Genomic DNA, 25,178 nt, shown 5'->3' with positions numbered 1-25,178 from the left:
TTTTTTTATGGAACTAGGAACCATACCAGTACCCCTCGGAACTACCCAAAATCAGCCGATTCAATCCTTTTCAAGCAGTTCCTAGATCGCCCATAGTGCATATCTTGATTAATATATTATCTCATAATAGTTATCTAATAAAGTATATAAATAGGCTTATGTGTTTTTGAATAATATAACATTGGAATATATTCCAGAATTCAAATCTTTTCCGACTTTTATTTCTATCCCTAATTACATATATACGCACTTAAGGTTTAGGCCAAAAACCAACCTACGCATGACAATGAGTGTTAGAATATGTAACTATTAAACCATACCTTCATCAAATAACTTAAATTCTTAGAAAAGTTGGTAGTGATATCATGAAATCTCAAATGATATCAAAATCAGTGTTATCTTTTTCATGAATGCACGTGGTCAAAATTCCACATGAATGTTCATAGTCAAAATTCCAAGTGCCACTCTTAATTGTGCTTACACATGAGAAGGGGTGTTGAAATAATGTCCCACATCACTTGACAACATGTCCTAATTGCTTTTTTATTTCATGTGGTCTCCCTCTACTCATTAGCTTAAGCTCCTGGTTTGAACTTTCTAACTTGATATCAAAACCTTCTTTCTTGAGGCAACCTTAATGCAGGGAGTGTACTTCACACTCGGTGCATCCCATGTACTTGTGGCAAAATAAATCTATCCACTATGGTCGTGTCATGAAGCTTATCTTTTTGATGGAGATATTTTTCGACGCTATGAAGACGAATCTTTGCATAGTAACTTTTGCTTAGCGAAGCCCGGTGTATTCAGCTTGCTATAGCCACGTCATCCGTATTGGCTGCATTTCGATGCCATGAAGACGTGTGTTTACATAGTAACTTTCGCTTGGCAAAGCCTGGTGTATTCAACTTGCTATAGCTATGCCATCCGTATTAGCTGCATCCGTTCAGTTACAATTTTGATAGTAAAGTCGATCGCAAAGGATGCATGCTGTTGAGCTCCAATAGCAAAGTCGACTGCAAAAGACGCAGTTCTCGATTTTTCACTTCTCATTTCGAGAAGTCAACATCAGCACCAAACTCACCATTATTAGACAAGCAATATATTGAAATCTCGTTGTCAACAAAAGCTTGTAGCAATCACACACGACACCCCACCTCGGATCCATTGAGTGCTAATTTCATGAAGAAACGTGTTTTGATGATTATTCACTTGATTTCAAAGTCTAGCTAACTTAATCACCTTGATTGTGAGGACGGATGTGAGAGATAACTAGGGATTTCTATAAGATATTTTTCTTTATTACAGATAATTATAATATTTATGATGATTATCTGTTTTTTTAAAGATTGCATGTATATTACGTGTATATCTTCATTTGATTGTGTATATATTGATTGAGATATTATGCTGAAATAGTTTTCTAATAAAGTTTATCAATAGGCTGGTGTATGCTTATACATCGAAATATACATATATTCTCAATTTTTATATTTCGTATTATTCTTGTGGCAAAGGATCATCTCAAATGAGAGCGACAAGGGAGATGGCTAACTGCAGAAGAGGGGCTACAAGGTGGAGAGGGAGAAAAGAGAATAACTGGGCTGAGATTTTGGTCGTTATATGTGTAAATTTTCACACAATGTAAAGGCATTATGGGGAAGTTAAGCTTTTTGGAGTGTTGTTAATTGTGAATTAACATGCACGCTCTATTTTGTTGTTCATCATTTACGCTCCTTTTACTCGACAAAAGAAATGATATTTTTAGAAAATGCTTTACAGGAGAATGACAATATTTTTCGGTATTTAATTAAAACTTAAAAATGAACTGAAAAATATTTTCTGTAATTTGATATGAAAAATATTATTTGATTTTTTTAAATAGGCATATATTATCTGGGCGACAATAATTTGTGCATGGGCAGCTCGGCAACCGGGTAGGGGCAACAATAAATTCATGTTTTAACCGTGTTTTTCTATGCATCTTAGATTGAGATTTCGGTTACTACATGTGGGAATCCTCCCAGAATGTAAAGGTATTTTGACAAAGTTTAGCTTTTTCCTACGTGGCGGGGACTTTGATCTAACGTGTACGCTCTAATTGGTTGCTGTTCCATTGGCGTTTGAAAGTGGGATTCCCAGAACGGGGGAATAGGCACCTTGCACGTTTTCTTGAAACACAAAATGTTGCACACATTGTCATTAGAATGAATCCGAACACTTGTTGGGCACAGACAGCGAATCCGAACAGTTGTTGGCCTCTGCTTCTATGTAAAGGCGTCCTGCTTGCATGTTCACTTCACCATGCGAACTCTCCCCTTTCCTTCTTCATAGCAAAACCCCGGTGGTCGGAAACCTCCACAGCCAAAGACAAATGTAGCAACAGCCATTGACGAACGCTTTGGCTGCCACCGCCACAATGAGCTCCGCCACCCTGGCCACCATTAATGCCCTACTTCTCTTGGCACTTATCGCTTTATGTAATATCGTGAAACGGCAGCTTCATAGCAAAACCCTTAGAAACAAACATAATCCACTCCCACTCCCTCCTGGCCCCGCCCCGTGGCCGGTGGTCGGTTGTGCCCTGGGCATGCTTTGCAACAAGCCCGTGTTCCGGTGGATTCATCGCCTGATGAAGGAGAAGAAAACTGAGATAGCTTGCATCCGTCTAGGGAGCACACACATCATTCCCGTGACCTGTCCAACAATCGCTCAAGAATTCCTCAGGAAACAGGATTCGCTGTTCGCCTCAAGGCCGGTTACGATGGCGTCTGGCACATTAACCAGCAGCTACTTGACGACAGCCCTCTCACCCTACGGGGAGCAATGGAAGAAGATGAGGCGGGTCTTGGTGTCGGAGGTATTATGCCCGGCACGGCACAAGTGGCTCCACGACAAGAGAGCGGAGGAAGCCGATAACCTAGTGAAGTATGTCTTTAACCGATGCAAAACCTCAGGTCATCAAGTGAACTTGAGAACCACTGCGAGGCACTACTGTGGTAATGTGACAAGAAGGCTGATGTTCAACAAGAGATACTTTGGCAAGGGAAGGCAAGATGGAGGACCAACCATTGATGAAGAACAACATGTAGAGGCGATCTTCAATGCGCTGTATTATCTCTATGTATTTTGTGTTTCTGATTACTTTCCATTCTTGGTGGGGCTTGACCTTGATGGGCACGAGAAGAAAGTAAAAGAGAGTGTGAGGACCCTTAGGAGGTTGCATGAACCCATAATAAGCGAGAGGATCAAACGACACAGGGACGATTTGAGTTGGGAGAGTAATGAAAAAGAGCCTCAAGACTTGTTGGATGTTCTGATTATGCTTAAAGACTCACAAGGGAAGCCATTGCTGACGCCAGAAGAAGTTCGAGCCCAGACGATGGTGAAGTTATATCCTTCTCGCTAGAGTGTTCGATCAGATAGAAACCATAAAAACTGTACATCCTGATTGGTTTCTCCATATGTATAGGCCGCGGATCCACAGTGGTCTTTTTTTTTTGGGTCGAAGACCCACAGTGGTCTAAATAGTTTAAATTCTAACATTATCATGCACGGCCTAATATGCAGGAGATTATGATTGAAGCAGTGGACAATCCATCAAACGCAGTCGAATGGGCAATGGCGGAGATGATAAATCACCCCGAACTCCTTAACAAAGCCACAGAAGAATTAGATAGAGTTGTTGGAAAGGGGAGGTTCGTCCAAGAATCCGATATCCCCCGGCTCAACTACATCAAAGCATGTGCTCGGGAAGCTTTTAGGCTCCACCCGATCGCGCCCTTCAACGTTCCACACGTAGCCATGTCAGACACCATGGTGGCCGGCTATCGCATCCCCAAGGGCAGCCACATCCTTTTGAGCCGGGTCGGCCTCGGTAGAAACCCCAAGGTTTGGGACGAACCCCTCAAGTTTAACCCGGACCGGCACATCACGAGTGACCAAGCAGAAGTCGTGCTGACAGAACCCGACCTGCGCTTCATTTCTTTCAGCACTGGCCGACGCGGTTGCATGGCCGCCGCACTTGGGACAACAATGACTGTGATGCTTCTCGCTAGGCTAATCCAAGGGTTTAGTTGGAGTAAACCGTCCAATTTGTCGAGAATCAATCTCGCCGAGTCGAGGGATGACCTATTCCTCGCTGAACCATTAGTAGCTCAAGCGGAGCTGCGCTTGCCAAGTCATCTCTATCTTGCTTAGATACCAGTACAAAGACATGGTGACGTACTTTTGTTGATATATTATATGAATAATCAATGTCAATAAAATAAATCCAGATGTCCATTGGATAAAAGCTGGACATCCCAAATAAGAAATCTCGAGTGTGAACTAGGGGCTTCTACCCAAAACATATTCTAATGTATTGATGTAAAAATTCCCTGTCTTGAATATAATCTCTACCTCTTGAAATTGAGTAAGTCCAACATTTTCATGTATGTTACCACCGTTATTAATGAAGTTGTTTGGAGCAGATGCTATCTCTACCACTCTCTTCAATTTGTTGTTTTTTCATCAGGCTAAGGGAAAAAACTGTATTTATTTTTATCACATATTTTTATTGGTATCACTGTACAAATGATTCATTGCACCTAACAAGATATCATTTTACCTTGCATCATATTATCACTTTGCCTAGAGAAATTTATTAATTTAATCTATGGTCTCATATTTTTAATCACAAAAGCTACCTAGAAGATTAAAAAAATTATATTTATGATGGCCTAAGAGCACAAAATTAATTGCCTGTGTTTGTCTAATAGTTTGTGCGAAACTATATGTCTGATTATCTAGTTGATCATGATAAAAAAAAATGGAAAATATAATTTATCAAAATATGGAAAATCTCAATTTGTTAAAAGCGTTATCAAATGTTAAATATATTATATTTAGATTATATTTAACTATTAACAAAAGACCAGAACAATAAATAAATAAATAAATAAATAAAGGAATTACTTGGTGTTCTTCTACCATGAAGAAAGCAATTAATATCAATTGTAAATTTAAGGTAAAATTCCAAATAAAGTGCTAAAGTGTTCTTGTTTTCTCAAATAAGAATTTGAAGTGCATTATTTTAAAAAAAGGTTTGAAGTAGCCAAATGCGTCTCAAATAAAGACCCAAAATGAAACTTGTTTCAAATAAAGGCTTGAAATGGTCATATCAACATTAAAAAAGGATCTACCCTCTTAGACAAAAGGGCATTTTCATCTTTTAATTTAACTTATTTATTTATATATTTTTATTTTTCTGTTCCCCTTTCCCTTTGCCAACCATGGTGGTGGTGGCTAGACTCAGGCAAGTGTAGCCCTCATCGGCGAGTGCAGCCCCCGACTCTAACGGGGGCTACCCTTGCCTAAGTTTGGCAACCTCTGCGGTGGTTAGTGGAGCAAAGGGGAAAAAAAAAAAAAGAAAAGGAAATAAATAAATAAAATTAAATTAAAAGATGAAAATGCCCTTCAGTCTAAGAGGGTAGACCCTTTTTTAACACTAATATGTCCACTTCGTAACCTTATTTGAATAACGTCTACTTCGGATCCTTATTAGATAAAATGAGAGTATTTCAAGCCCTTATTTGGAATTTTCCCTTGAATTTACACACTTTCTTCATAGTAAGTGTAGAACACCAAGGAGTTCATTTTTTTTTTTTTTTTTGGTCTTTTGTTAATATTTAAATATGATCTCCGTCATGTTAGGCAAGGGTGGCCCTCACTAGCGTCAAGCAAGGGCCATCCTCACCTAACGCCAGGAAGGGCCACCCTCACTCGCCTAGGTGAGGGCAACCCTCACCTAATGCTAGCAAGCGTGGCCCTCGCCTAAAGCGACTGACCTCCACTAGCCATCTACAACGATGGTTGAAGGAGGAAGAGGGAAAATGGGGAAAAAAAGAAAAGGAAAAGGAAAAAAAAGGAATTTTTTTTTTTAAATTACAAAAATATATTTAGACCAAAATACCCTTTCTCCGATAGCTAGAATAGTCTCCAGCTAGCCAAAAGCCCTTATTTGTGACGATTTGGCCACTTGGATCTTTATTTGAAACAATGTTCACTTTAGGTTCTTATTTGAAAAAATAAAGATACTTCAAGTCTTTATTTAGAATTTTCCCTAAATTCAATTTCATAGTCAGTGGATCAAAACTTTAAAATATGCTTGAAACTTTCCTCTAGAATAATCTGATGTGAATATCTAAGTAAAGAAGATGTAACTTGATTATTGACTCCCATTTGCAATTCAGATTAAGTGCGAAAAGCTCAAAACAAATTTGTCAAAATTAATCTATCTTGCAATTCAACTTTTTCAGAATTAATCCCGCAAGAGCATAGAAATTTGGCCAAAGCCAAATGATAAAATAACATGGACGAAACTTGGTGGCAAAAGTCCGAGAATTGGGCACGTGCACGATATGTTCAACTGGTTTAAAGAAAGAAGAAATAAAAAAAGAACAGGAAAGTAAAGAGATTCGGGAAATTTGTGGATCTCTTTTAATTATTTTCGAACCCATTACATATATCCACGTTTGTACTTCTCCAATACAAGGAAAGCAAAATACACAGAGAACAGGAAAGTAAGAGGAGGCTGATTCTTTCTGCCGTTGCTCCGACGAAGAACTGCTGGCAAAACTTCCGGCAGCGTCCCCTAGCAAAATTTCTGGCGTCCCGACAAGTTCTGGCTCTCTCTCCCCCACGAACTTCTAGTAAAATCCTCACCTCAGTCGCTTCAAAATGTGCATTCTATGGCATCGGCATGTGTAACAAAACATATGGAGTGACCCGCGTATTGTGGGCAATTAATAGTAAAAAATAATCTTTTTAAATATACTTATAAGTTATCGAGATTTTTGTAAACAAGACCTGTATCTTAATGGGTATTTCATGAATGCTTTGCAAGTAATATACGGTAATTGAAATATCTCCACCAACTTTCTCCGTGGAATATTGAGCCATCTTTCACGATCTTCTCGCAATCCTCATCTTTGGAACTAAATAAGTGTAAAAGATTTTACTGACAAGGTACCTGTTAGACAATTAGATTGAAGAAGTTTACATTTTCTAGTGCACTAATTTTTCTAATTACGTGTACTTATTTGAAAATTATAATTAGAAAGTTTGTGTTTCAATATAAGACTATTATATCACAAAATACTTTATAAATATTATATTGACCTAGCGATTTTGTCCGGTCTAAGAAACTAAAAAAAAAAAAGAGAGATGAACAAATATCTAAATAATGAAGTACTTTTACTCAAATTTAATGTCGCATGTTTTGATATATAGCTAAATAGTTTTACTAGTAATGAATGAACATTCTCTCGTAAATTTGCTTAACTGCAGCTTATAATAATTTTATCGATAATTCCTAGTATTTCTGTTAAAATTGGTTCTAGACCAATGAAACCTCATCATCCATATGTGATGAATTGATTCAATATACATGAACTTGGCGATGGATTAATTTGATGCTCATATATTGTTATTCATGATATTGATCCGTCAAATTCATCAAGGTGTAAATCATCTCTGAAAGATTTATCACCTGTATGGAAACAAATCTCAAGTTATTGCCATATGGAAATAAAGAGTTATTGCCAAATAAAAAGAAAAACACAATAAGATGAGGCATGTAATTATTCTCGCATTTATTGCTGGTGCACTCTCCATTCTAATTCCAACTGCTTTTTAGTAATGGTATACATAAAAAACAGTCGGTAAAAATAAGTTGCACGAGTATTTTAGAGGCAAGTGATGGCGGAATCACCGGCTCAAGAGCATCCTCACAAGCCCATCGGTTGAGCCGCCCAAGATAAGTCTGGCCTTCTCTTGCCCTTCCCTTTCTCTCGAAGGTATCTGTAAGGAATTGAGATGATGGGAAGCCGAACAGAGGAATAGGATAATGGAAATTATACATTGCTTTCTCATATCAAATATACAAGTGTACAAGCCTATTTATGATTCATAGTCTAAATAATTTAGGGAATAATTGTACAGAAAAGTAAAGAAAATATTCCCTAATATACAGTATCAATCAAGGAGAATTGCATCAGCCATATGATATCAATCAACCAACTCATATCAAATCTTGAGGCAATGGTATCTCCAATACTCCCCTCAAGCTGATGGTTTGTACACAAACACCCAGCTTGCTTAGAAGATATGCATGTTGCCTGTGACACAAAGGTTTGGTGAATATATCTGCAAGTTGCTCTGTCGTCCTTATTCCTTTTGTTTTGATCACTATATCCTATATCTTGTCCTTGATCAAATGGCAATCGACCTCTATATGCTTCGTTCTCTCATGAAAAACTGGGTTCATTGCAAGCTTAAGGGATGCATCATTATCACAAAGTAAGATTGTTGGTTCCTTGATCCATACTCCAAGATCATGAAGCAATCCTCTTATCCACACGATTTCATAGATGGTCTTTGCCATTGCTCGATACTCAGCTTCAACAGATGATAGAGAAACAATTGATTGTTTCTTCGTTTTCCATGAGAGTAGTGAATCTCCCAGTTTGATACAGAAGCCTGTGACAGATTTTCTACTCATAGGACAAGTGGCATAATCTGTGTCACAATATGTCATCATCTTCATGTTATTCTTCCGAGATAGTAGTATTCCCAGACTAGGGCATCCTTTCAAGTACTTCACCACCTTCAATGCTGCATTCATGTGAGACTGCTTTGGATCATGCATGAATTGACTGAAAATTTGTACCGCGTAGCATATATCAGGTCTAGTCATGGTGAGATAAATGAGTTTCCCAACAAGTCTCTGATATGTAGAGGGATCCTTGAGTTGAGGGTCCTCATTCGGTGGTAATAATCCCTTGTCGTAGTCAAATGTTGTTAACTTGATATTTTGCTCAATTGGGATGACTGTCGGTTTGGAACCTAACAATCCTGCTTCTGATATGATCACCAAGATGAATTTTCATTGACTAAGGCAAATTCCTTTGTCTTATCGTGCAATTTCTATCCCGAGAAAATATTTTTGGGGTCCCAAATCTTTTATGTGAAATGTCGAATGCAGGTACTTCTTGAATGCTTTGATGGCAGATGCATCATTTCCCATGATAAGTATATCATCAACATATATTAATAAATAAAAGGATGATGTACCTCGGTTCCATGTGAATAAGGCATAATCATGCCTTGATTGTTTGAATCCTACATCAGTGAGTGCATTGGTGAATTTGGCATACCACTGACGAGATGCTTGTTTGAGCCCATATAGAGATTTGCAGAGATGACATACTCTATTCTCCCCTTATCTCCATAATCCCAGTGGAAGGTCCATATATATCTCCTCTTCTAAATCCCCATGAAGAAAAGCATTATGAACATCCATTTGGTGGAGGGGCCAACTTGGAATGTTGCAACAGACAAAAAAGATCGAACAGTAACCTCTTTTGCAACTGGAGAAAATGTCTCCTGATAATCGAATCCCTCTCGCTGTGTGAAGCCTTTAGCCACTAACCGTGCTTTGTAAAGTTCAATAGAGCCATCAGGTCTATATTTAATTTTGTACACTCACTTACATCCAATCGGCCATCGATGAGCTGGGAGAGGAAATATATCCCATGTGTTGTTGTTCATCAAGGCTTGTAGTTCATCCGCCATGGCTTGTTGCCAGCGAGAATCTTTAACAGCTAAAGCATATGACAATGGTTCTTGTTCTTCGGATATTCTACTAATGCAACACATATGTTTTGGCGATAAATGAGCAAAGCTAACATATGAGGAGATAGGATAGTGTGTACCCGAAGAGCTTGACGTAGAACAGACATAGTCCTTAGTCATGTGGGAGGCTATGTTGTTCATTCCGAACATCAAGGAGGGGTCGGATTAGATTTCTCCATAGAAATATTAGCTTGAGAAGTTGGAGAAACAACCACATGATTTTCCAACTGATAAGTGGGAGAATTCTCTAAAGTATGCATGTCTTCATTCCTTTCTAGTGATGAGCTGGGATCTTCTTTAGACACGTGGGTGCCATCTGTGAGGTTCCCACTTGAGGAACCAAAATTAGTTGCGAAGGGGACATGTCTTCTTACTTAAAAATGGAGGACGCTGACCAATCTCCTTTTTTAGCTCCTCCAAGGATGCGTTACTTTGAAAAGGAAAAGCAACCTCATGAAAAACAACGTCCCTACTAATGAGAAACCACCCAATTGATTGATCAAGAACCAAATATCCTTTTTGAAGAGACGGGTCTCCCATAAATATGCATTTCAGGGCACGGGGACCCAATTTGTCCCGAGGCCCCATAGTAGATGCATAACATAAACATCCAAAAACACGAATATGTCGAATGTCAAGTTTTTTACCAAATAACATCTCGAAAGGTGTTCATCCATTCAAGGTTGAAGTCGGCATCCAATTGATTAAGTAAGCTGCCATGACCACACAGTCTCCCTAGAATGTTTCCGGAATTGAGGCTTGGTATTTGAGGGCAAGAGCAACTTCTAGGAGATGACGATGCTTCCTTTCGACAATCCCATTTTGTTGAGGTGTATAGACACAAGAACTTTCATGTAGAATGCCATTGGAGGTAAAGAACAAGGAACAATCATGATTAAAGAAATCGTGGGCATTGTCAATACGAACTCATTGAACGGAGTTTTCAAACTGATTTTTTATCAGAGTAATGAAAACCTTTAAATGGGAAAGGACTTGGGTTTTGGACTACATGAGGAAGACCCAAGTTGCACGTGTGTAATCATCCACAATAGTGAGAAAGAACCGAGACCCATCATGATGTGGGGTGTGATAGAGTCCCCAGATGTCCATGTGCAATAGAGCAAAGGCTTTAGTAGCACGTGATGTACATTGTGGAAAAGGAAGATGCGATTGTTTTGCTAGTGGGCAAATAGGACACTTAAGATGAGGGAAGGAAGCACTGTGACCTAATCGTCAATGTGACAAAATATTATTATTGATATTGGCATTACACATGGTGCCTTTATTTAAGGAAAAACAAGAAAAATCAATGTTATTGGGTAATGTTGGGTAATGTAGCCCAAAAATAAAGTCCACCGTGATTTTTACCCTAACCCATCAATTTCCCAGTCAAAAGGACTTGAAAGAAACAGACATCGGAATCAAAGAAAATTTGACAAGAATTGTCTTCACAGAGTTTGGACACAAAAGTCAAATTGAATTGAAAGTCGGGAATGAAGAGGACATTTTTCAATGTAATGATTTGATTGAGGCAAACATTTCCAATTTTAGTGATATGAGTGTTGTTGACACCTAAATTTTACAATTTTATATAGGACTTAATCATGTAATTAGGAATTAGTTGCTAAAAAAAAGAGAAAAAGAAAAGAAAACAAACAATGACAACAAAAGAAAAAAGAAAAAGGAGACAAAAGACACAAGAGGAGCTGGGTTGGGCCGAATCTGGCCTTGGCCCAACTCGACTCTCCTCCTTTCCTCTCTCCGCTTGGCCCGTGCTAAGTTTCTTCCTCCTGGGCCAATCTTTAGGCAAAAAGAAAAACCCTAGAGAGAATCGGATGTAGGAGGGAGAGGGGAATCGAAACAAAAAAAGAGGAGAAGAAGACACAGAGAGAATAGAGACCAACGAGAGGAGAGAGCTCAAGAAAAAAAAAGGAGGAAGAAAAACCGTTGTTCTTCTTCCTCGGTGGGCTCGACTACCGCTTGCCGTGCTTCGCTTTCCACCTGCCGAAAGCTGTACTCGTCCCTCATGCCTGCTTTTCACACGCCCAACATCGGTAGCTACCTCGTCGGACCTTGTAGCGCCTCTGACCCGCGACCCAACGCTGCCACAACCACCGCTAACCTGCTGTTGCCCTATTCGGCCTCCGCCGTCGCTACTCCGGTAAGCCACACCCCATTGTCCCTTGTTTTTGGTCATTGCTGGGCCGGAGTTTGTGGCTATCCGGTTCATGCGAATTTTGGCCCTCGCTGACATGTTGCTGCGTCTTTGTTTGTGTTGAGGTTCGTGTTTTGAGACCATCGGTATCGACTCCGACCCTGCTCTGGTCGAACGGCCTCGCCATCATTAGAGCTCAACCGGTCAGGGGACGCCAAAGCTGATGTTAGTGCCTATACGTGTCACACTTGCCACCGTTGTCCCTGCTATTGGCGCCACCAACCTCCCCCGGTGGGTGGCGTCCCTTGCTGGCTCCGTTGCCCTCGCAGTATGCAAGTGGCCGCGAAGGAGGGATGAATCGGGTTAGCCTATGGATCGAGCTGACCCAGTTTGCTTGTTTCTCGGGTAGGGTTTTGACTCATCTAGGGGGGCTTACGCAAATGGGTTGACATATCCTTGGGCCGGGCTCATCCTTTTTAAGGAAATAGGGCTAATTCAATTTGGGCTAGGCTTTTTTTTTTAAAGGGAAAAAGGAAAAGAGGATCTCGAGCCAGGCCTGTACTATGGGCCCGTGTCGCAAACCTGGGCCTGCTGGACCGAACCCGGGTCCGGTCTTCGATTGGACCCGACCCCTGCTGATCGGGCCAAACCCGGGTGGGGTTAGACCAGACCCGACCTAGTCCGGCCTCGAATTATTTTATTTTTTTTTTAAAATAAAAAAATATTTAAAAAAATTCGAAAATCCAAAAATATTAAAATTTAAAAATATTTAAAAATTAAAAATTAAAAATAATTAATTAATTAAAAATTTCGAATATCCAAAAATAATGGGGTTTGATTAGGAATTGTTATGTATTGTTTTCTTTAGTGTAATTAGTCCTTTATTTGCTCATCTTTTAATTATATCATATGTTTCATTTGCATATCTGATTATATTTAATTGCACATGTTTAATTTTAGTGCAATTAGGATCCTGGTAGCTATGGTTGTTACTTTAATGATTGCGCACCTACAATGATCACCTCACATGTTAGTGGATAGGTATAAAATCAATCCAAACTGCTTGACAAAAATTCTCTTTTAAAATGAACAAGAATAGGTATGGAAATGGCACTAATTGGCTAATTAGTGTAATCAAGTCATCGACCCTAGATTCTTTGGTTGCGTAGGAAGTGAGGTATACTCCCATACCTCACTTGGTTTCTAGTCAACCCCAATAGGCTAATGGCAACTCATTTTGTACAAAAATTCATAGAAAATATCCAAATGTCACGCAAGATATGGGCTTGGGAGAGCTCACGCCTAATCATGGGGCTTAGGTCCATCCTGAGGCAATACCCCTAAACCTAGTCCCTCCTCTTGAGGGATAGATCGCGACAACTTGGCGACTCCACTAGGGAATTGGTTTTAAACCTTAAAGGACTTAGGCCAAAATTAATCTTATTAAAAAATATTTTGTTTGGCAACGAGAATTCCAGATACGTCCCTAATATTAAAGGTGTTAAATGTTTTTGCAAAATGGGAGGTATAAGGAGAAATGTTTGTTCACCTTTGTCTTGTAGGGAGGTGTAGGAATGTATGGTTTATTTTTTATGTACGGAGTGTTGTTTGCTTATAAATTGTCATGCATGCGTTTCCTGCATTGCACTACACCATAGCGCACACAACCTGCCACCGGACTCGAGATGCATAGGATCACTTAGGATGGTGTTGAGGTGAATACCACTCTGACTACAACCGTGTAGTACAAGTCGCCCACGTCTACCTCGAAATTTCTTTCTTCACGTCGAAGGTACCCACCCCAGTCTATGAGCATGCGACACGGGTCAGTTCTTTAACAAAGCCGGAGTCATGGGTAACCCGACCCAGCCACGACCTTGTTGGTTCAATCCGGTGATCCTATGGCTTCATTTTGAGCCGTATAGAATAGAAATCGAACCACATTCCATGTGTATGTCTATGTAATTGGATAAATAAATAAAAGACAAAGGTTGGCACCCATTGTAAGTATCATTTCCTTTTTATTTGCCCACTTTGTATTGCATTTTCATTTTGAAATTCGCGGAAATCAATTGAATGCCCTCGGCGATGTAGGCTTGTGATTGAAAAAAAAATTGGCAGTCACTTTTGATAAGTGAACATTGAAAGCAAGTTCTAAATACTTTGATTTGGCCCTGTTGAACACGTGGTTTTGTTTAAATTTCTAGTTATGGGCTCAAAATCATTTTGACAAGAAAAAAAAATTTCAAGTTGTGATTTTATATTGTGGCACAAAAATTGAAATTGCATTCTTTTTTTTAATCAAATTCTCTCATTCTCACATTTTGGGGCTAAAGTGCAAATCATTTTGTGTACAAATTTCTCAAAATAGAAGTCAGTTAATGACACTTTTGCAAACGAAACTTTTTGAAATAAAGGTGGACATTCGATTAATGGCTGTGGATTAATTATTTTAATGATGTCTTCTCTTATGATAAAATCTTGGCAAAATACTAAAACCCTGTAATAATGATTATGGGGCATGTACCGTCGTCTTGATTCTATTGTAAGAAGTGACCCCATTGAGATATCATTTTTTCTCATTCACGTACTAACATTGTCATCTTTTTGCAGGTTATGCGTGGTGCTCCTTGACATTAGGACAAGAGTTAATTTTTACTCTTATCTATAGAAGAGTTGTATTTTATCAATGTTCTTATTCTTGTTAAGAATCATGTTTTTCATTTTGAGTTTTGATTGTGAATCCAATTGTTGCTTTTGTAAATCGTGGGACTCACATTTTTTATGATGGAATTCAGTTTCATGAAAATCATCATTTTTTTTTTTTATAAAAAACAAAAATAAAACAAAAAACTAAACAAAACAAAACAAAGCAGAAAAAAATTCAGAAGTATTTTAGGCGAACTTTTACGTCTACCTTCCAAAATGAATTTCAAGAAAACTTTGCTTAAGGCCCTCTCTTCATGTAGTCATTTTCTCGGGCTCATCAAACTCAAGGAGCAAGTATGCGTTGAGGTTTCGTCGGCGCCAATTTTCCATAGAAGCGGAACGAAGTCGAATTCCACTTTGAGAAGTTTTGTTATTCGCAAATGCCTTATGTGCCAAAATAACCAGTCGATCTCATTCACTTTGCATGATGAGACAAATGAAGGGAGTTGCCAAGTATCCAAAAGGGTGAATTCAAAGGAAGAGTAAAACGTATCGATTCCGGTTATTCATTTCTAATACCGTTTCTGACATGCTTTTCTTTTCATTGTCAAGGAGATATCAAGAGTGCCAAGTTTTGTAACGTTCCCAACAAACGCGATGGAGCACTTTTAAGTCTTGTTCATCTTAAACAAAAAAAGATTCAAATGAAACAAAGGGCAATATTGTCTATTCCTCCATGAGAGATACCTTGGGATGTTGATCACCCAACTTTGAAAATGATGTATATCGTTCTTAAGCTTGATTCTCTTCAGTATAAAAAATGACATGTCTTTTTCTTTGATACAGGACGGATTCGAACAGAACAAAGGTTTGTCAAATAAAGAGTGGGAGAGCGACGTTTGATTTAGAAAAAAAATCTCTCATCTCCTACCAATGAAGTGTACTGGAACAATATTGTCAAATTCATCAAGAAGGATGTATCGTTCCTTAGTTGAACTTAATTAAGTATAGAGATAACCCGTTTCATCTCCTCTTCTTACAGGGTAATAAATAAAAAAAGGAGTCGTACCTTGACCATAGAAGCATCGCCTTCCACCAAGGAATCAAGAAAACGTCAAACATTTAAAGGCGAATGCAAGGGAAGGGTATTTTCAAGTTACCAAATATCCACGAAGGTGAATTCAAGAGGTGTTAGCGTCCAAAGGATAAAAGCGAGTGAAGGGTAACAATGTATCGTTTCCAACATTTTAATCCCTAATGATTTTTGCACTAACATATTCTTTTACATTTTTACAAGGTTATTGGGTCACCATGCCGCAGGTAAGTACCCTTCTTCTAAAAAAAAAAATTTAAAAAAAAAAGGAGAATTTCCATTAAAAAAAAAAAAAAAAATTTGGCGCTTTCCATGAGATAAGCACAAAAGTGAATAATAAAAAATTTCTACAAACTTTTCGAGCATCATTTTTATCTCAAAATTGTTTCCTCGTTTTGTGGATTATTCATTTTGAATCAAAATTCCTTATGAAGATTAATCTACTCGGATGATCTTGACAAAATGAAATTGAGATGTTAATCATGCCAAGCAGAGAATACTTAGGATGAGGAAAGGTAAGCCATTTCCAAACACATCATTCAAACACTTTGAGAGTTGAGTGAAAAGTGACATTCTCTTAGGACAAATGATTCATTTGCATTGAGTGCAAAGATCGAAATGATAAAGGTGTTTCCTTCATCAATCTCAAGCATTGCACTAATCTCTTGCTACCCCTTTGGGGCAAAAAAAAGATGATCCTTCAAAGTACCCATGTCGAGAATGACCCCACATTGGGGCAGCATAAGAGTTATAGTCGTGTTATAGACCGAAAAATTGAGAAAGATTATATTACTTTCACTTGCATCAATCTTTTAGTGATAGCTTCAGAGGAATTCTTATCAAAGCTTGATTCATTCCAATGTGAAGAAGAGCATTTCCTTTCTCTATCCAAACACTAATACCCGTTGCTTTAACCAATTTGGGCCTAATTGTTCATTTCTGAACCCCCGAGCGGTGAGCATCTCCCTTCATTGGAGCAAGGCATAAGAATTGATCAAATACAATTGATATTTACGAGAAAATGGGAAAAGCATCTTGAAAGTCGTAAGAGCTCCAAAAGTTCAAAGAAAAAAAAATTGACAAATTAGGGGGCATGAAAAAGCAGTGTGCCTGGTAAAAGCAAGGCTAATGCCCGTTAAGAAAAAGAGCCAAAAGGCTGCATCTTATGTAAAAGAAAAAATTATCAAAGTCCAAGTGCCTACACACAAAAATTCATCGCTAGAGCAAAGGACATTAGAGAAATGAGCAAAGCTCCTTTGCATAAATGATTAGTCAAGGGACTTTCGAGATGTGCTGTGTTTCAAAAGCCAAATGCTTTCGAATGGTCGAATGACCTGGTTGCGATGCGATGATGATCACCGACTCTTAAAAACCCTCTTGAAAATTTTAAGCATTTCAAGCCTCTCCCAAGCTAACATTACCACCCCCTTCCAAAGTCTCTTCTGATTGTGATGGTTTGAGTGAAAATGAGAATGCCACAAATAAAGCTATCACTTGAAGGAGTGGAGGTAATTCTATCTTGTCTTATCTTCAAAGTTCTCGACTTGTAAACCGGATGAAGATAACGGCAAATGTTCCTTTATTGGCTTCAAAGCAATAATTCCTTTGCGTAAGCCCTAATTGAGTCTATATTGCGGTCCTCTCAAAAGGCCTTTTTGGTCGATCGGATTGTGCTCATCATGAATTTTTCTGAAAGCCTTTGAGACGGGTTATGTGAGATACCCTTAGCAATCAGTTACTTCCCACGCAAATGGATGGGATCAAACAGCCATTTTATTGAGAGTGTGAGAAACTATTTCTGACTAAGAAGGTTTAGCTTGGCATGTTTAATGAGTCTTTTTCACGAGTTGTAGCCATTTTGATAAGAATTTAACTCCCAGAGAATTTGATGATTAATGATACATTCCCAAACAAGATGACAGTGTTGCGCCACATGATGCTGATTGACATCAAATGTTTTTTTAAAAGAAATTGAACTTAGCTTGATTAGCTTGTTCAATTAATGCGGCAATATTGCCAATGCGTCTCTTGATGATGTCTCTAATAACATTTGCTCAAGTTGAGTTTGACAAGGTTCCCTAGTGAAGCCATGCATTTTTTCAAGGGGTTAGCGAGTGCTTCCCTAAAAACTAAAGGTTTGTGGGTCTATCATTAAACCATAAGACTCGTGGGTCTATCCTTAAACCACACGGCTTGTGATTTCATCCGTAAACCATGTTTGTCCGCTCCCAGTCAAAACCCGTTTGTACACGGTGAGACTATCACACCCGGTCAAAACCCGTTCATACACGGTGAGACCTTCCTCCTGGTCGAAACCCATTCATACACGGTGAGATCTACCTCCCATTTGTACACAGCGAGACCTCTCTCCCAATCGAAACCTATTCGTACACGATGAGACTATCATACCCAGTCGAAACCTATTCATAAACGGTGAGACTTTTCTCCCAGTTGAGACCCGTTCGTACACAGTGAAACTATCATACCCGATCGAAACTCATTCGTACACGATGAGACCTACCTCCCAGTCGAGACCTGTTCGTACACGGTGAGACTATCATACCCGGTTGAAACCCGTTCGTACACAGTAAGACTATCATACCCGGTCGAAACCCGTTCATATACGGTGAGACCTTCTTCCTAGTTGAAACCCATTCGAACATGGTGAGACCTACCTCCCAATCAAAACCCGTTCATACATGGTGAGATTATCATACTCGGTCGAAACTTGTTGTTACACGGTGAGACCTCATTCCCTCTTATCTTATGACCCGGAGAGCTTTGTATCCCGGACTCTTCCTCCCTTCTTATGACTTGGAGAGCTTTGTATCCCGGAGTCTTCCTCTCTTCTTATGACTCGGAAAGCTTTGTATCATGGAGTCTTCCTCCCTTCTTATGACCCGGAGAGGTTTGTATCCTAGAGTCTTCCACCATTCTTATGACCCGAAGAGCTTTATATCCAGGAGTCTTCCTCACTTCTTATGACCCGGAGAGCTTTGTAACTCGGAGTCTTCCTCCTTCTTATGGCCCAAAGAGCTTTGTATCCCAGAGTCTTCCTCCTTTCTTTTGGCTTGGAGAGCTTTGTATCCTGGAGTCTTCCTCTCTTCTTATGACCCTAGAGAGTTTTGTATCCCGGAGTCTTCCTCCCTTTTTATGGCCTAAAGAGCTTTGTATCCTAGAGTCTTCCACCATTCTCATGAGCCGGAGAGCTTTGTATCCTGGAGTCTTCCACCCTTCTTATGACCCAAAGAGCTTTATATCCTGGAGTCTTCCTCTCTTCTTATGACCTGGAGAGCTTTGATCCTGGAGTCTTCCATCCTTCTTATGACTCGGAGAGTATCCTAGAGTCTTCCACCCTTCTTATGACCCTAGAGAGGTTTGTATCCTAGAGTCTTCCTCACTTCTTATGACTCGGAGAGCTTTGTATCCGGGAGTCTCCCAGAGTCTTCCTCCCTTCTTATGGCCCGAGAACTTTGTATCCCGGAGTCTTCCTCCCTTCTTATGGCCCGGAGAGCTTTGTATCCTAGAGTCTTCCTCCCTTCTTATGGTCTGGAGAGCTTTGTATCTTGGAGTCTTCTTATGACCCGGAGAGCTTTGTATCCTAGAGTCTTCCTTTCTTTTTATGACCCAGTGCATTTTTGTAGCCCGGAGTCTTTCTTCCTCTTATTGACAAGACGCGCTTCCATAGTTATCAGTACTTACCATCGACCTAATACGTGACTATGTACCTAGGGTGTCTCTATTGCCAAAATAATTTAGGTATCTTTTATCTTTGAATGGAACCTCTTCGAGCTCCCATTCAAAAAGGGGCAACTGTTGACACCTAAATTTTACAATTTTATTTAGGACATAAACCATGTAATTAGGAATTAGTCACTAAAAAAAAAAAAAAAGAGAAAAAGAAAAAGGAGACAAAAGACACAAGAGGAGCTGGGTTAGGCCGAATCTGGCCTTGGCCCAACCCGGCTCTCCTCCTTTCCTCTCTCCCCTCGGCTCGACCTGCACTAAGTTTCTTCCTCTTGGGCTGATCTTCAGGCAAAAAGAAAAACCCTACAGAGAACCGGGCATAGGAGGGAGAAGGGAACCGGAAAAAAAAAAAAAAAAAAAGGAGAAGAAGACAAAGAGAGAACAAAGACCAGCGAGAGGAGAGAGCTCGAGAAAAAAACGGGGAAGAAGAAGTTCTTCTTCCTGGTGGGCTCGACTACCACTTGCCGTGCTTGCTTTCCGCTTTCCGCCCGCCGGAAGCTGCACTCACCGCTCGCGCCTGCTTTTCGCATGCCCAACACTGCGCCCTGTTAGACCCCGCAGCGCCTCCGACCCGCAACCCAACACTGCCACAACCGCTGCTGCCCTATTTGGCCTCCGCCATCACTACTCGGTAAGCCACACCCCATTGTCCCCTATTTTTAGTGATTGTCGTGCCAGAGTTCGTGGTCGTCCGGTTCACGCGAATTTTGGCCCTCGCTAACTTGTTGTCGCGTCGCTATCTATGTTGAGGTCTGTGTTTTGAGACCGTCGGTATCGACTCCGACCTTGCTTTGGTCGGACGCCCCCACCATCATTAGAGCTCGGTCGATCGGGGACGCTAGGCGACGTTGGTGCCTATCCGCGTCACACTTGCTGCCGTCCGCCTTCGTCCACCATCGTCGCCGCTATCGGCGCCACCCACCTCCCCTGGTGGGCGACATCCCTTGTCGCGCCGCTGCCCTCGCAGTATGCAAGTAGCCGCGAAGGAGGGATGAATCGGGTCAGCTTGTGGATCGGGCTGACCCGATTCGTTTGTTTCCCAGGTAGGGTTTTGACTTGTCCAAGCTGGGCTTGCGCAAATGGGTTGACATATCTCTCGGCCAGGCTCATTCTTTTTAAGAAAATAGGGCTAATTCGATTTGGGCTGGGCTTCTTTAAAAAAAAAAAAAAAAAAAAAAAGAGGATCTCGGGGCTATGGGCCGCCGTAGACCCAGCTGCCAAACCAAACCCTAGTCCGGTCTCCAATTGGACTGGGCTTGCGTTGACCGAGTGAACCCGGTCGAGTTAGATCGGACCCGACCCAATCCGGCCTCGAATTTTTTTATTTTATTTTATTTATTAATCAAAAATCCAAAAAAAAAATATAAATATTTTAAAATATTTTAAAAATTCCAAAAAAAAATTAAAAATAATTAATTAAAAATTTCGAAAATCCAAAAATAATGGGGTTTGATTAAGAATTGTTATGTATTGTTTTTTTTTAGTGTAATTAGTCCTTTATTTGCTCGTCTTTTAATTATATCATATGTTTCATTTGAATATCTAATTATATTTAATTGCACGTGTTTAATTTTAGTGCAATTAGGATCTTGGTACCTATGGTTGTTACTTTAATGATTGCACACCTGCAATGATCACCTCACATGTTAGTGGATACGTATAAAATCAATCCAAACTGCTTGGCAAAAATTCTCTTTTAAAATGAACAAGAATAGGTACCAAAGGGCACTAATTGGCTAATTAGTGTAGTCAAGTCATCAACCCTAGATTCTCTGGTTGCGTAGGAAGTGAGGTATACTCTCATACTTCACTTGGTTTCTAGCCAACCCCAATAGGCTAGTGGCAACTCATTTTGTACAAAAATTCATAGGAAATATCCAAATGTCACGTGAGATATGGGCTTGGGAGAGCTCACACCTAATCATGGGCCTTAGGTCCATCCTTAGGCAATACTCCTAAACCTACTCCCTCCCCCTAAGAGAAGGGTCGTGACAAGTGTCATTTCCATTGGGAAGATGAGCTGAAGTATTGTGGGGAGACTTGCGAATTTGAGATAGGAAACGTTCATTGCAAACTATGTGGTCACAAGCACTTGAATCAATAATCCATGCCTTATCTGAAATAGAATTTTCAAGGCAATAAGATGTACCTGCATAGCTGCCCCCTTTGTCATTTGTTTCTAATTGATTGAGTGCCCTCATAATTTGCTGGAATTGATCTTGATTAATAGGCTAGTTGACCCTAGCATTTGCTGCAATGGAAGTGTTATGTTCTTTTCTCCCCCTATCCATCGGCTTGCCACGCAATTTCCAACAATCCTCCTTAGTATGATAAGGACATTTACAAAATTCACAAAATTTACCTTTTTTGCTTGAATTTTGACCAATTAATCTGGATGACGTGGTAGGATCTCGGTCACTGGAGGTTTTCCACGTGGGTGATGTGGCCAAATCTCCTCCGTCTGATTTAGGCGCTGCCAAGATGAGACCCTAGCTGTTAGATCTCACTTTGCATCCTGGGCCGTCCGATCTAGGGATTAGATCATGTTTGCCCATCTGCATTAAGGCTTTGGTATGTCCTGAGCCGTCAGATCGAAAGGCCCCCATCAAATCCCATCCATCCATTTGAAAAGATGGGTTTTCTTCTTCACCACCAACCCTAGCGCTGCAGATCCCATTCGAGAGAAGCTTCCATGGGTGTTCCGTCCGTTGCTCCGGTGCGGCTCCGTTGTTGCTTTTGCTGCCAAGACAATGCGATCTCTCGTCTTCAAGTATTCCGTGGAAGCAAGACATTGGGATTCTTCTTGGACGGCAAGTTGGTAAATGTGTCCAAGAGGTGGAACCGAATCTATCGCAAGGATTTGGCTTCGGAACGGCAAGTACATCTCGTTGAGAATAAGTAAAAAATGTGTTGCCTTTTCTCGCTCTTTAATTGCTCAGTATTGAGCTAGAGTAGCTTCGGGACCCTCGGGCTTTTCCTCCACCATCTCCTACTCGTTCAGAGAGTAGACAATTTGTTAAAAATGGTGGTAATTGAGAGATTACCCTGTTTTAGTTCTAACAAAGCTTTGGTCAAGCTAAAAATTTTAGCCTTATCAAGTTTCCCGTACATCTCCCGAATGTTATCCCAAATTTTCTTCATGTCTTCGGTTGGTGGGAGTCCTGCGGCTACCTCCGGGCTGAGACAATTTCCTATCCACGTTCGCACGAGTTGGTTGCACTTCCTCTAGTGTCGTGCAAGCCACTCGTCGGACGGCACCGGCACGATGCCGTTAATAAATCCATCTTTATCCTTCGTTATTAGGGCATGCCGGAGTTCTCAAGACCAAACGGAGTAATTCTCCAGTCCCGTGAGTTTTAGGGTAATTAGGTGTTGTTCCGGACCGTCGTCGATGGTCGTGTAGAGGGCGTCGCCTGGTTTCGACCAGCCACTAATGGTTCCAGCAAGTGGAATGAAGTTGGGGCTAAAAAATAAAGCCAAGTTTGCCCTAAAACCCAGTGGACCCGAACCAATTTGATTTGGGAATTGCCAACCTGACCTAGACTCAGGATTCAGACCTTCTCTTGGCCCACTATTTTCAACGAAGCCGATTTGGCCCAGTTGAACTTGAACGGGGACCCATTGAAGGTATGGCCCTAGAAAAATTTATCCTGAACGAGCATATCCTTGGATTGATTGATTTGGATTTGGTTGTCTTTCTCTCGTCTCCTCGAGCTAGTTCTCTTCAGTAATGTTGGGATCTGAAGAAGGGTCATTGGAGGAGTTGTTGGATGAACCAGAATTCGGATTCTGATTTTTGGGCATTTTTGCTTTGCAAGTTGAAATTTGCTGTGCGGAAGCTTATTGCAGAAGCTCTGATACCATGTAAGGAATTGAGATGATGGAAAGCCGAACAAAGGAATAGGATAATGGAAATTGTATATTGCTTTCTCATATCAAATATACAATGTACAAGCCTATTTATGATACATAGAGTCTAAATAATTTAGGGAATAATTGTAAAGAAAATTAAAGAAAATATTCCCTAATATACAGTAATCAAGGAGCATCGCATCAGTCATATGATATCAATCAACCAAATCATATCAAATCTCGAGGCAACGGTATCTCCAATAGTATCTACCTAGCTAGCGATAATGCTTCGACTATGAGCACATGTGAACATTCGAGAATGGATATTCTAATAACAGCATGCTTGGAGTTCTACTTTTGGCCGTGTATTGATTGAGTAATACGCTAGATCTCCAAGTCAAGGGGGTTCCAGAGCTTCTTGTCGTTTTCATCAGATCTCTACTGTGCAACATAGTAGATTAGATTGTTTCTTCTTGAATAAACTGAGAAGGACATATGCTTTCTTATGCTTAGGCTTACAGCCAATGATTAGTCATGGACATGTGGCGAAAGTTCTGTTTCAACAATTGAGCATGAGGTTTCACAGGTTCCATTTAGAATCTGGAACGTACCCGTTAAAACAAATTTCTCATTTTTTGGAACCTAAAACTTACCCTGCATACCCTAAAACTTGAAACCTACCTTATCGTAGATTTCAAGGTCAATTCCAAGATCTACATAAGTTCCACCTATATTATTAATTGAATGATTGCAGTGAATTAAAACCTCTAATGACCATCACTTACTGCTATAATTCACCAACCATAAAGACATATAGAAAATATGAACATTAATGAGGTAAAAGTCTCAGCCATGAAATGGAATCTCAAATTAGAGCTTTCAAAATATATATTCATCATCGAATTGTATGGAATATCGCAAGATCACATGAAGACATAAATCAAGAAAAAACATTAAAACTTGTTCTAGGTTTTAGGTCACAAATTACATGTTTTAATTTCAGGTTCCTCCAACTAAATTCCCGGAACCTACCTATCAAAACAAAATCTTCATATTTTGGAACCTGAAATCTATTATGTATACCTTGGAACCAGGAACCTACAAGTTCCTAATAGTCCGATTCTCAAGTTTCATGTTCTTCCTTGAAATCATGCTCCCCACTAATCTCTAATGGATCACTAGAGGATGGCAAAATAACACATGGGTTGAGGTGATGGTTTTGTCTAGAAAAGGAAAAGGTCATAGGGATGAAAAAAGAGGAAGAGGAAAGTTAAAAGGTATACAATTGATCTCAGGGAAACAACAAAGAAATTTGAGTTGATTTCCTTTTTCAAAAATCTTAATTTTGAGATGATGTTCTCCGTAGTGAGATGACAGCTATAGTTTTTACAGGGTTGGTTTTCTATCGTTATGGAAACCTCTTTGACTTCTCTCTCATACCTGGATCAGTGTTTTTTCTTTACCATCTCTTTTTGGAATTCAGTTGGGGCCGCTGATATTTATGCGGATGTAGTTCTTCTGATGAGCTAATGTGGTGGAGAACAGTTTCAACTATACTTCAGAACAAAACAACGTTTTTGAACGTACAAATAGACTCTGCCTCTCGAAGTGAGCGATGCAATGCATTTGACGTGCATGTCTGACACTGTATGTACTGTTTTGCAGGGAAAATGATGATGAAGATGTCACCATTAAAACCCTCTTCTGTGGGTTTTGTCAGTCTGACCTTCACGAGGCCAGGAATGAATGGGGGTTCACCACTTACCCTGTTGTTTCTGGATACGTTCGTTAATGCTTAAGATCTGAAATTTTCTTCTCCTGTTTTTTCAAGTTAAAGCTTCATCAAATCATTTAAACTAGGGGGCAAGGAACTGTACATTGCGTACCACTCTTAAACAAATGGAGTTTATTTGAAATTGTGTTCACAGTCTAAAGCCAGTGTGGCCAATGGATTAAATTCAGCTTTCGGACTTCTAACCGTAACTTTCGACTTTACTCTTTTACATCTTC

General features: G+C 40.0%; 1 protein-coding gene and 1 pseudogene across 1 annotated transcript; both read left to right on the top strand.

Moving 5' to 3' along the window:
- Positions 1-2,354: 2,354 nt before the first annotated feature.
- On the top strand, positions 2,355-4,197 carry LOC104417841 (tyrosine N-monooxygenase). Its single transcript, XM_018860525.2, has 2 exons — positions 2,355-3,382; positions 3,568-4,197. Exons 1-2 carry the CDS (start codon positions 2,417-2,419, stop codon positions 4,195-4,197), a joined length of 1,596 nt encoding a protein of 531 aa, XP_018716070.2. The 5' UTR covers positions 2,355-2,416.
- A 3,540-nt stretch (positions 4,198-7,737) lies between these two features.
- The window catches only part of LOC120287795, a 32,785-nt pseudogene continuing 15,344 nt past the window's right edge, over positions 7,738-25,178 (top strand).

This window comes from Eucalyptus grandis, chromosome 8 (genome assembly GCF_016545825.1).
Source record: "Eucalyptus grandis isolate ANBG69807.140 chromosome 8, ASM1654582v1, whole genome shotgun sequence".
In the NCBI taxonomy this organism is placed as follows: Eukaryota; Viridiplantae; Streptophyta; class Magnoliopsida; order Myrtales; family Myrtaceae; genus Eucalyptus; species Eucalyptus grandis.
The sequence above is the reverse complement of the archived record's forward strand: the minus strand, read 5'-3'. Positions and strand labels throughout refer to the sequence as shown.

What these genes read in the sequence shown, in the direction of transcription:
- LOC104417841 (XM_018860525.2), top strand. Translation starts at nt 2,417, where the DNA reads ATGAGCTCCGCCACCCTGGCCACCATTAATGCCCTACTTCTCTTGGCA. An exon ending in AAGTTCGAGCCCAGACGATG is followed by an intron (nt 3,383 to 3,567) that starts GTGAAGTTATAT and finishes CCTAATATGCAG; the next exon opens with GAGATTATGATTGAAGCAGT.